This window comes from Mauremys reevesii, linkage group 7 (genome assembly GCF_016161935.1).
Source record: "Mauremys reevesii isolate NIE-2019 linkage group 7, ASM1616193v1, whole genome shotgun sequence".
In the NCBI taxonomy this organism is placed as follows: Eukaryota; Metazoa; Chordata; order Testudines; family Geoemydidae; genus Mauremys; species Mauremys reevesii.
In genome coordinates, this window is record NC_052629.1 from 117,111,997 (window position 1) to 117,124,907 (window position 12,911).

General features: G+C 43.6%; 1 protein-coding gene across 2 annotated transcripts in view; it reads right to left on the reverse strand.

Moving 5' to 3' along the window:
- Nucleotides 1–9,237, reverse strand: part of LOC120369035 (2,4-dienoyl-CoA reductase, mitochondrial-like) — a 50,995-nt gene extending 41,758 nt beyond the window's left edge. For both annotated transcript variants that reach the window (XM_039481915.1, XM_039481916.1), the window contains exon 1: nucleotides 9,192–9,237. In XM_039481915.1, coding sequence (XP_039337849.1) covers nucleotides 9,192–9,207 — 16 coding nt within the window. In that variant the 5' untranslated portion in view covers nucleotides 9,208–9,237. The remainder of the gene's footprint in view (nucleotides 1–9,191) is intronic.
- Between the last annotated feature and the right edge of the window lie 3,674 nt (nucleotides 9,238–12,911).

Sequence of the window (12,911 nt, forward strand, 5' to 3'; positions counted from 1 at the left end):
GCGTGCCTGGGGTGGCAAGCCGCGGGGGGCGCTCTGCCGGTCGCCGCTAGGGCGGCTTGCCTTTGGCGGCTTGCCTGCGGAGAGTCCGCTGGTCCCGCCTGCGGGAGGTCTGCCGAAGCCACGGGACCAGCGGACCCTCCATGCTTGGGGCGGCAAAATGTCTAGAGCCGCCCCTGGAGGAGGGGGGAGATGGAGGGCAAAATTAAAACTTTTCTGTTTTTGAAACCTGGAAACCAAATTTTGGTTTTTTTGACAAAATGAAAACAAAATAAAACAATTCCATAAAAAATCCAAACAAAGTAAAAAAAAAAATCCAGACATTTTTATTGAAAATATTCATTGACAACACACAGAATTTTTCAACTTGCTTTTGTAGACATCAAGACCTTCTGCTCCAAAACATGCAGGCCCCTCTCACCTGACTTGAAGGAAAATCTCCTTCATCTGTAGAAACAGCCACTAAAAGGCATTTGATGTGTTTATAAACCATGGGTGAGTGTGTTAGGGGATTCTTTCTGTGCCTGATTTACAGGGGCAGAGTCTGTTATAGCCCCAGCAGTCCAGGTTCAATCCCTGTGTGTCTGCCAAGATGGAGTTGTCTCTCTCTCTTTTTTACATACATACACACACACACACACACCCTGACATTCTGTCTGATACAGGGCAGTGGTGTTACACGTTCCACCAGTCAGACAGTTGTCTTAAAGCATCTGGGTGTTTAAAATGAACATGCTGGCACGGGTCCATGGTTCAAACTGTTCATTAGCGATGGTCAGGAATTTTTGACGAAGCAGTTGCTTTTGGAGAGGAGAGACTGACTCTAGCTTGGTGCTCAGGGCAGTCTCGTGGGATGTGGGAGAACCAGGTTCAGGTCCCTGCTCCAAATTAGGAAGAGAGGGGACTTTGACCTGAGTGTCCTCCCCCTCACACTCCCATACCACATGACAGCCTTAAGCACTGGGATGTTGGCTTCTCTGGGGTCGCTCTTTCTCTGCGGTGGATTCTGTGAACATTTTTTTAAAGGTCTTTGGTTTGTCTCACTGACGAACGGGAAAAACTTCTGAAATCTCAAACATTTTCCACAGGCTGGGAAAACCGTTTCTTGCCCAGCTCTGTGGTCACTGAACTATATCATATTCAGCTACAGGCACAGAAATCAGCACCTTCTGCTTCAAAAACACTTGAGTTAAAGCAACTGCGCTATTAAGTCCTGCAGTATTAGGACTTCTATCTGTAGCAGTAAGTCATCAGCAGGGACTGAACCTGGAGGCTCTGATTTTCAAAGCACTTGAGCTAAAGAGCCACTTCTGGTAGGTTAGTGACAGGAGCAGACTCTCAAAGCTCTCTACATGATCAAGGAGTGTAGCTGCACTGCATCTGGGAGCGAGCCTCCCAGGCCAGGTTCCACTGAGTTGTGTGGTCTCATGCGAACGCACTAAAAATAGCTGTGTAGACCTTGCTGCTCAGAATGGAGCTGGGGGGAGGGAGGGGCCTTGAGAGTCCAAGCCGCAATGTCAAAGCAATGTCTACACAGCTATTATTAGTGCACTAGCATGAGCCCTGTTAAGACAACCCTGTGAGCCTGGGCTGGGAGGCTCAGCCGCAGGTGCAGCGTAGAGGTACCCAAGAAGAAAAAGAACCACTCCCAGATCTTTTTCATGAACCAGCCCTGGGTGGCGACTCTGTGGGTGCTCCGGGGCTGGATCACCCACTGAAAAAAAAATTGTGGGTGCTCAGCACCCACCAGTCACAATTGTTCGGCAGCTCGGGGAGGAGCTTGGGGGAGGGTGGAGATCAGCGAGTGGGGACCTCAGGGAGGGGTCAGAAAGAGGCGGAGCGAGGGCAGGGCCTTAGGAGAAGGGGCAGAGTGTGGGGGTGGCCTTGGGGCGGAGCAGAGCAGGGATGGAGCACCCCAAGGAAAAAGTAAACATCGGGGCCTATGGAACCAGCCACTTTCGGATGAGATGCTTGCAGTGACATTTCTTCAGGTAGAGAGAAGCAGTGACACACGTCACACCAGCCAGTCCTGCACAGAGCGTTCCCACTAGCAGCTCACTCAAGGCGCCTAGTTGCAAAGTCTTAGCACGTGACAATTGTGCTGCCTTTTTTTACACAGGTTCTCACTGACCGCTTCTAGCACCATACAGTGAAAATCAAATGATGGGGGCATGGCAACTCTCCGTAACAGCAGCAGTACGATCCAGTATAACAATAGATTCATGTTAGCAGAATTCTTCCAATCTCCATTTGTCAAAACGCATGTTATGCTGTGAAAGGATCTGATGACAGCAATTTCAGGGCAGGACAAATCAAGCCATTTTTAACACAAGGGGGGTGGAGCTGTTTTCTGAAGGGCAACGTTTTATTCTCTGTGATAGAAAAAGAACAACACAGCAGCAAAAAGGACCAAAGGGCCACGGCCTTGGCTCCCAAAGGCCTGATCAGCACCACAACCTGCAGGGAGTCCGTGCCAGATGGCCGGCCACACCCACCCACATGTAGTACTCTTGGGTGGGGAGTGGCTTCCTCAGCAGGGAGGTCTGTAATGGAACTGCAGCTATATGGTTCCACCTGCTGACTTACAAACCGTGCCTGAGCCAAGGATGAGGACAAAAGTGCAACAGCCAGCGAGCTGGTCACAGAATGTCCTGGCAGTAGGATTCCATCTCCCCCGATGACTGAAGAGCCTTCAGCCAAACAGCTCCCAGGCAAGCCCCCGCGCACCAACTTCACTCCCCAGCAGGAGTAGGTTGGGGCATGGGAGTGCCATTTTTCCAGGGCCCCCCCCAACTGGGCCAGGGCCCCTGGGCACAGGCCTCGTTGGCCCAGTTGCTAATTCGCCACTGCCGAGGGCGATCTGTTCCAGGACCCTGTTTCTGTAGCTGTCACAGAAGGCAGATGTGGATAATCTGTCCCCACGTTAGATCTCATCCTGATCTCTAATACGTAGAAATTGACTTAAGCCCTGAAGCATGAGGTTTAATATCGCTTGCAAAAATGTTTATCATTAATTATGATAACTCTGCATATCCACAGAAATGTCTAATCCCTTTTTGAATCTTCCTAAATTCTCAGCCTCAACAACTTCCGGTGGGCATGAGTTCCCTAGTCCAATTACATGTCTGGTGACAGTCTATTTCCCATATTAGTTTTGAATTTGCCACCTTTTAATTTAATGGAATTAAATTATGTTCTTGTATTGCAAGAGAAGGAGAAAAGAAGCTCTGATCTATCTTTTGCTGAGCATTTCTTATTCACTCTGAACATGCAGGAAAAGAAAAGGGTTTGCCTCCAGTCTATGATTTTTAAAATCAGTGAGTTACATTAGTTTGAGTAACAGACACAGATTCAGTTAATTCTCCAGAACATTTGCCTGCCAATCAAAAGAGATTTTGTAACTCAACCCCACCTTTATTATAACACCAACCTCAGGTGCCAGGAATTGTGATGGTGAGAGCTACGTGCCAACATCAAGTCCATAAACATTACACAATCCCCGCAGGAAGTGCTGCACTTATTAATGATACGTTGACCCAACAGCAGAGGTCAGAATTGCTTTAGTTTATGCAAGATGCAGACAAGTCCGATCAGGACACAATTCATGGCTAGCCCCCTATCAAAGGCTACATGCTACTCTGAACTTTTAAAATTATATTTCTGCTCTGCATAATCTAGGTAAGTGATAAGAAAACATTTAAGCAGCCACTCCTCTCCTTTGTTGCCTTGGGGAAGGACCTGCCATTTTTCGATTGCTTGGTTGTATAACACCAAGCACAATGAGACTCCAAACTGGTTGAGGCTTCTAGACACTATCACAATACAAATAACAACTCCCTCATTTTCAGTGTGCACTACACATATTTAACTGCATTTTCTTTTTTCTTCCCTAAATTTCTCTTGAAGACAGCAGATCCCCCCACAATCTCCTTTTGACACCTGTCTTCCTTCTCTTAACCCCATTGCCCTCTGTGCGGGGGGGAACTGACTCGCCAGAAGTTGGATAACACTCCCAGATCCAACACCGAAAGGGAGCCACAAACACAGGGCAGGCAGGAGCTACCTGGAGCTGCAGGCAGCTACTCCACTGAGTGGCAGCACCTTACAGAAAAAACAATCCAGCAGTTCTTAAAACAGAACCACAACTGTTCAGCACCAACCAGCATGCCCCAGTTGCAGGTTAAGAACCCCTTCTTTTTTTCCCATTGAAAGGAATCAGAGGGAGGTTATAACTTCTGGATAGAGCCAAGCTAATTTGGGACAGACTTAGATAATTTTGGATTCAGATAAGCATCTAGGAAACTCAAAAGTCAAAACAAAACACAAAAAAAAAAGAGAGCAGAGCATGAGGGACTCTCTGTATACCTTGTGTCATATACCTAGAGCTGCATTCTTTGCTGGTATAAGATGGTGTAATTCCATTGACTCCAATGGAACTGTGCCAATTTGCACCAACGGAGAATTTGGATACATTCAGAATTCAAATATACCTGAAGTTTGGGCAGATGATGAGAGGGTGGAAAGATAAAAGGTGAAAGACCCAAGCCAACTTTCTTCCCCAACAGTCACCTCCAATGCAGAGTCAATGACTATACATATAAAATGAGGGGATCTAAATTAGAGAGAGAGAGAGAGAGAGATTGGAATCATTGTGAATAGTTCTCTGAAAACATCCACTCAATGTGCAGCAGCAGTCAAAAAAGCAAACAGAATGCTGGGAATCATTAAGAAAGGGATAGATAAGATATCATATTGCCTCTATATAAATCCGTGGTACACCAACATCTTGAATACTGCTTACAGCTGTGGTTGCCCCATCTCAAAAAAGATATATTGAACTTAGAAAAGGTTCAGAAAAGGGCAACAAAAATGATTAGGGGTATGGAATGGCTGCCATCTGAGGAGAGATTAATAAGACTTGGACTTTTCAGCTTGGAAAACAGATGACAAAGGGGGATATGATAGAGGTCTATAAAATCATGACTGGTGTGAAGAAAGTAAATAAGGAAGTGTTATTTACTCCTTCTCATAACACAAGAACTAGGGGCCACCAAATGCAATTAATAGGCAGCAAGGTTTAAAACAAACAAAAGGAAGTATTTTTTCACACAACGCACAGTCAACCTGTGGAACTTCTTGCCAGAGGATGTTGTGAAGGCCAAGACTATAATAGGGTTCAAAAAAGAACTAGAAAAATTCATGAAGGATAGATCCATCAGTGGCTATTAGCCAGGATTTGCAGGGATGGTGTCTCTAGCCTCTGTTTGCCAGAAGCTGGGAATGGGCAACAGGGGATGGATCACCTGATTACCTGTTCTGTTCATTCCCTCTGGGACACCTGGCATTGGCCACTGTTGGTAGACAGGATACTGGGCTAGATGGACCTTTGGTCTGACCCAGTATGGCCGTTTTTATGTACTTACAAGTGAAGGCTTGATCCAGAAAAAACGTAAGAATGTTAGTAAGATTAAATCTTTGCAAGATCAGACCTGTACAGCATCCATTGGGAGGCTTGAGTTATAGGCTCAGATGGACCCTGTCTACTATATGAAATAAAACAGGAATCCAAGGGTATTATCTAACTCCTGGTGAATCAGTTTTATTGTTACACAATGAAGCTGGATTGAAGGGGAAGGAGGGTGAAGTAGAAAGAGGTGAAGAGTTTGCAGGCTGGGCAAGTAAATAGAAGTGGGGGGGTCTGGGAAGTGCTAATTGTAGCGGTCAAGGGGGAGATCTTGTCTTCAAGAGAAACAGGAAAATATTGTCAAATAAATGCCTATTAGTGATAATCTGGCACATCAGGCATCGGAACTTGCCTTAAGATAGTTATGTTCTTAAGTTTTTGCAAGGTAAGGATATACAGCTGGGAAAAAGGAGAAAGAGGAGTGGATGGGGGATCATGAAAAGAGAAAAGCAACTTAATTAATTACACACAATCACTTAGGGAATCATTATTATTTGAGAGTAATTACGTTCAATAACTTTTTTATTTCATGTGCATCATTTAATTGAGGGAATTTTAGCACAATACTCTATTTTAAAGGGTAGTGCCTTGTTTAATACCTGATTTGTAGAGAGACTACCATCATCATGTGTGTATGCTGGCATGAACCATATGCTACACACTTCCCAGACAAAGAAAGGTTCCTGAAGGAGCTCAGAGTCTCAGAACATACAGATGATAGGGGAAATTGGACAGACAAATAGGGATTTATTAGTCCACCTGGCAGAAGTGGGAGCTGATATGTGCGTTGGGTGGGGACCGTAAGGATGAACTCAGAGAGGTTGTACTATACATAGGGACCCATGCTGAAGAAAGCAAAAAGATGATTGTGCACCAATCTAACAGATGCCAGGAGTAGTTTGGGTTTTGCAAAGAAAAAGCCAGGGATGACTTTGGCCACAGGACCCATTTTTTCTGAACCCCAGAAGTATGAGGGGAGCACAGATTGGATACGGCAGTGGCTGGTTTCCATGTATGATTCCAATTCTGGGGCCATCTCTATTTCACATGTCCCACACTCTTATTCTTTCCTTATAGTAACTAAGGCCATTTTATAACCACAATTGAGGCCAGATTTTCCAAATGGCTCCAAACAACCCGCCTCCCCCCACATTTAGTCACCAAAGTAAGGTCTGGATTAGCAGAATGGCTCAGCACGTTTGGGGCTGAATCCATTTGAAAATCTGGCCCTCAGTGCTACAATGGGATGAGCTGAGCATTTGACAATCTAACTCAATCAGACACTTCAGGATGGTTTTGGCAGTCAGCCTCAATGATGCATCTCAAGCATTGGCAACGTCTCCCTGCAACATTCACCGGGTCTTATTTCATAAATGTACACCCACTGAGACACTTTCCCAAGTACCTGTGTTCACATAAACCACAAGAGCAAAACTCAAGTGGTTTCTTTGCATCAGCCAAAGTCTAAGAATAGAATCATAGACGTAAAGGAGAAGCTGGATTCTACTGAGAATTTCTGAGCCAAATTTTGCCGTTGGAACCCATGTATATTAAAAGTCCACAGTACCAAAGGGACCATGTGGTCTTCAAATGGCTGATTCTGTGCTTTTAGCAGAACTCAACAGCCAGAGGAAATGAGAGGTGGCTTGACAAAGGATCTGATCCAAACCTCTTTGAAAGCAATGAAGACTCGCATTGACTTCAGTGAACTTTAGATCAGACAGTGTTACATTCTCAGTCCCTGTGTACTTCAGGCGGGTCAAAACTCTGAGGACCCTTGCACTGAAACATTTCCAGACATTGGGTATTTAGTATGAGGCAACAGGTGACCAAGGAAAAGCAAGAGAAAACACAAGTTTACAATAGCTTCTCTTTTACCTGTTGCCTTCCCTTGCAGTGTTACTGAAGGGCTGAGAACTCTTACATACTCATCTGCCTATGATAGGTATGTCCTGAAGTCAGGATAGCATGGCTAGTAATATAAAGGAAATCCATTTTCATCTATGAAAATGGAATGTCATATATAATGTTTTATGTTGAGAACCTGATCCAAAGCCCTGAGAAATCAATGGGAGTTTTTTGACTTCAGTGGACTTTGAATCAAGCCAGGATGGCTAAAAAGGAATGATTTTTTTAAAAATTGAATTTTCATTTTAATCAGACTTTATTTAAATATATTTTTCTTTTTTAAAAATAAACCTATTTGAAAATAATGTCAACCGATATTAAGGCTTAGATTTACTATAATAATCTACTAAAATCTTTGAACATTATTATTTTATTTAAATTTAAATCAGTAGATTTGCTGCCAAAGCTTTAAAGAAATTCAAACTATTAAACTGGAGAAAGTATCTGACTTGGCACCTGGAACCAGAGCTTGTTGAAGTGCTAAACCAGCTTCTGACAGAAGTAGCCTTTTCTGCAGGTGCAGACAGAATATTTCCTTTGTTTCAGTTTATTCAACCACTTCAGTTCCACGACTAGTTAATTCAAAATTGAGAAACCAATAAGGAGTTGAAAAAACAGGAAAGCTCATTTTGCTCTTCCAATTTATGAATAAAAACTAGGTATGAAAGGATGAGATCTGCTAGTTCTAAAACCTTGAAAGAGCTGCTGACCAGAAATAATCAGTTCAATTTATAACTACCGTTCATACTTCCTTGGTTTAATATGGTTTAATAAATCAGTTTTAAATACAAAACAGGCTTTAATAAAGTTATTTCCACCTTCCTATGTATCACTAACTAATAATTAAATAAGAAATACAGCATTCTCCATTTTCTAACATAAAAAAGGTAAAATTTAAGAATCTTAATAAGGTATGTTGCTTCAATAAATGTGAATTGATATAGTGTATACTCCTGGTTAGTAAAAAGAAAACCTGGAAACTATAAACTACAACAACCCAAACTCAAGTGGTATAATTACGCACTAAATGTCAATAATTCAAATAAAAAAAACAACAAACATTTTGAAAGATATCCTAGCTCAGGGCAATAAAGAAGAGGATTTGCTATTTGAAGAAAATAACTAGCTAAGAAAGACTTGTTTCCATAATACTGGAGAAATGCACCTTAAAAAAAAATAGGGGGGGAGGGAGGAGAGGAATCCCCAGCTGGACTCAATAGTCAGAAATGGAGAGTGATTTCAACAAAGCTATGACAATTTATACCAGCAAAGCTTCTGCCTGAAAGCACGTGTGCTTTTGAGAATAAAGATGATCCAGAGTAGCAAACTAAGAACAGTTTATATGAAGCGCTATATGAAGCGGAGAGAATCCACAGCTCTTTTAACTATGTTGTCAATAGTATTCTCCTAAATCTTTGATAGCACTTCCTTGTATGGCAAGATCAGCTGGAGGATATGATTTACTGTCTGCCAAACATCTGACTTTTATTTCCCTGTGAGGGAAAAAATGGATTGTGTCCATGTTTTAATTGAATCTAGAATGACTCACAGAGGGGGAACCCCAAAGAGACCTGCTGAGGACAGTTTGCATTGCTAAGAGTTCTGGGATATTCCCAGAACAGGAAACCCACAGATTCAACTGGCATCCTAGTTTCGCCTGCTCTGCTTGCCACTCCAGACAAACTACAACCACCTGTCCCCAATAAATCACTAATGTGCATTCCCTGCACCAATACCTTCCCTCCCCAAATTCTTGCATGGAGCCCCAAACTCTGCAGAAAGCACAGCCTGACTGAAATCAGCAGCAGGAGGAGAGGTTTACCTGTGGGGCGGTGCATGATGCTCCAATTCGGCCAGATTCCGGGGGATGCTGCTGTCTCTGTGGCTGTGCAGTGCTCAGCTTGGCAGTGTGCGTCCCTCTCCACGTGAGGGGCAGGGCTGAGATGGGGAGCACGTGGGCAGAGGCAGCAGAGCCTGTGGTTGCTGCCGGTTATGGAACGATCGCCCCAGGCTTGGGCAGGGCTGCTTAACCCCAGCTGCACCAGGCAGCGCCCGGGCTACTCCCTCCCCCAAGCATTTCCGATAAATGCACTAGGGCTGGGCAGAGCTAACCGCCTCACATAGAAGGCAGTGGAGTTTTGGCATCTATTTTGTTTTATGTAAGTTGCTTGCTGGCCACAGGGCCCCATGTCTGGGATTTGGGAAGTTCTGGGGTTAGGGAAGAAATATCAGCGTTACACAACCTTAGGGCTGCACAGGACAAAAGACTAGAGGTACGCCCCAATCAGACGCCCAGAGGGGGCACGTGTCCCCCCAGATTTCTGCCAGGGTGTATATGCTCTGCCCCGAATCCTGCTGCATACCACCAAAACCTTTCAGTTGTGACCCCCACCTCTCCCCTGCCACTATCAACGGTTACGTGTCGCCTCTGCCCAGAGCCCCAAAGTTGGGAGGGATTTGAAATCCCCATAGCCCACACTACATTTCCTAAGGGGTCTCTAGCTTTACAACAAGGTGACCCGACAGAACAGGGTGTCAGGGTGCCTATAGCTCCGAAGCCATGTCTGACACAATCCCTGCTGAAACACCATTGCCTCATGCTGGTGATATTACCAGGTATCGGCCTGTGCAGAATCGCCCTGTTTTGGAGAAGGGGAACTGAGAAGCTGGCAGGTCAGCTCTGAATATTCAGACTTTCCAAACCCGGGTGAGATCTAGACTTTAGAAGCTGCATTGGTCGGGTTGGCCACGTCAGCCCCCTCTCTGAATCAATCCATCCATCTACGCCCCCCTTCTCTAGCACATCAAACATAAGCTGCTGCTTTTTCCTTTCAAGGCCCTTCACTGTCAATCCTGGCCAGCCCTGTCATCTTTCGTTTGTTATCAGGCTGTCGCTGCTCCCCTCCAATCACCAAGGATGCCGGCCTCCCATTGCCCACCTGTTAAATTTCCAAACAGGCACCTTCATGCCTTCTCCCATTCCTCTCTACACCCTTTGGTGGGGCTCCCTGTAAAGATCCACACATCCACCTTCAAATCCCTCCTGAGAACTTTCCTTTGCCCAGATGTCTGCAGAAGAATGGACAACACATGGGCCGTTGGTGTGTTGAGAACAGCCTATCATGCTGACCAGCACTGTCTCGCTGTTCACTTGTACTCCCCTGTCTGTCTTCAGCTGTCTGTCGCCTTTTGTCTTATTCTTAGATGGTAAGCGCCTGGGGGCTGTGGCAGCTTTTTTGTTCCGTTTGTACAGCACCTAGCACCATAGGGTCCTGGTCCAGGACAGGAGCTCCTAGGTGCTCCAGTAGCACAAATTATCCCTTCCCAGATGGGGAAAGTGATATGCAGTGCGGTTTAAGTGATTGGCACAAGGCTACCCAGTGAGTCAGTGTCAGAGTTGAATTTAGACCCAACATCTCTAACCATTAGAATCTACTGATAGCCATGTAACATCCACTGTCCCTAAGGGCTTCCATTCTGCTGGCCCAGGCTGGTATAGTAGGTAATGTACCAGGTCAAGCAATGCAAGGTCCTGGTGGTAGATGGTCATCATAACCAGCCCGACATTTGAGAGCTAGCTTGCCAACATTTGAAGTGAAACAGCAGATATATCCAGATCTCCCAGAAAAAAGCTGAAAAATGTAAATAATAAAATGTGCAGAACAAAATCATAAAAGGAGAAGCGACTAAAATAACTCTGACTTCAATCTCTTACTGCTATTAATCAAAACAGACAAGACTAAATAGATCAACCCCCTTAGATACCTAAGATTATCCCCATATGTCACTTAGTAAACTATGAGCCAAATTAGATCTTATAGCCCCTATAGAAACGGATGCAGCCTGCATATGGATTGGGAGTTAAAAGTTTTAGGCAAGATTTTAGTATTGTTAGGACCAGAGCTGGTGCTCTAACCATTCCACAAATCTTCTCTCCACAGGTTTGCTGGGTGACCGTAGGCATGTCATTTCTCCCCGTACTTCAGTTTCGCCATCTGTAAAACAGGGATAAATCTATTAAATTCCTTTGTAAAGCACTTTGAGATCTGATCAAAATTGCTATGAGAGCCAGGTATTCTTGTTCTTAATAATAATTAATAATGCTCTCCTTGAAGTCAAACTTACTTAAAAGTTTATCCTAAGAAAATTTTGATTCTATTTTAATAGACTTTTCCAGGCTAAGTTTGCTGGTCTAAATTTCAGAAATGGTTTTCAATTTCATTTAGCCCTTCACTGAGCTGTAAATATTCTTAGAGATGCTAAATAATTCTTATTTTTATGGCTACTTGAAAACTAGTGTTCTTATAGTCTCTGGTTTTAGGCATGTTTTTAATTTTCTCCATCTTTGTTTCCCAAGTTGCTATGCAACTCCCCTATCTTATACAGTAGCATTATTTTTTCCCCTCCAAAATAAAATTTCTTAGTAACACAAACAGTGTGTTCTGTTTTGTTAATTATTTGTCATTTCCCCATTGATTTTGTTCATTTCCTTAAGTGGTTTAACCCTTGGTCAGTCTACATTTACTTTGTCTACGATGTTCTAATCTTGTCTGTGCCCATGCTGTCTAAATGATTTTGTTTCTACCTGGAATTTGACTTGAAACATGGCTTTAGTTTAAAAGAGCTGGCTGAGGAGCTCACTGGATCATTAATGTTGAATTTCAATGTGTCTTGGAGCACTGGGGAAGTTCCAGAAGACTGGAAGAAAGCTAATGTTGTGCCAATTTGTAAAAAGGGAAAATACAACAACCAGGGTAATTATAGGCACATCAGCCTGATGTTGATCCTGAGCAAGATAATGGAGCAGCTGAAACGGGATTTGATTAATAAAGAATTAAAAGAGGGTAATGTAATTAATTCAAATCAACATGGGTTTATGGAAAGTAGATCTTGTCAAACTAACCCGATTTTTTTTTTATTAGTTTACAAGTTTGGTTGAAAGAGTTAATAATACTGACATAATATACTTACACTTCCTGTAAGGCATTTGACTTGGTACAGCATAACATTTTGATTAAAAAACTGGAGTAATATAAAATGAACATGGCATACTTTAAAGGATTAAAAACTGGCTAACTGATAGGTCTCAAAATGTAACTGTAAACAGGGAATCGCCATCGTCGGTCTGTTTCCAGTGGGGTCCCGGAGGGTTGGTCCTTGGCCTTAAGCTATTTGACACCTTTAGCAATGATCTGGAGAACACACAAAACGATAAAATTCACAGATAACGTGGAAAATTGGGGGAGTGATAAATAATGAAGAGGATAGGTCACTGATACAGAGTCATTTGGATCACTTGATAAACTGGGCGCAAACAATGCGTGTTTTTAAATGGCTAAATGGAAATGGATACAACTAGGAACAAAGAATGTAGGCCATACTTACAGGATGGGGAAGCAGTGACTCAGAAAGATTTGGTGGCGGGTGAAGTGTGGTGGTTGTGGTGTGTGTGTGTGTGACACTGTGCTAGATAGCTAAAACATGGAAAGGATATAAAGGGGGGGGGAGAGTGGGGAGTTTGTTTTTTTTTTCTTTGTTTTGT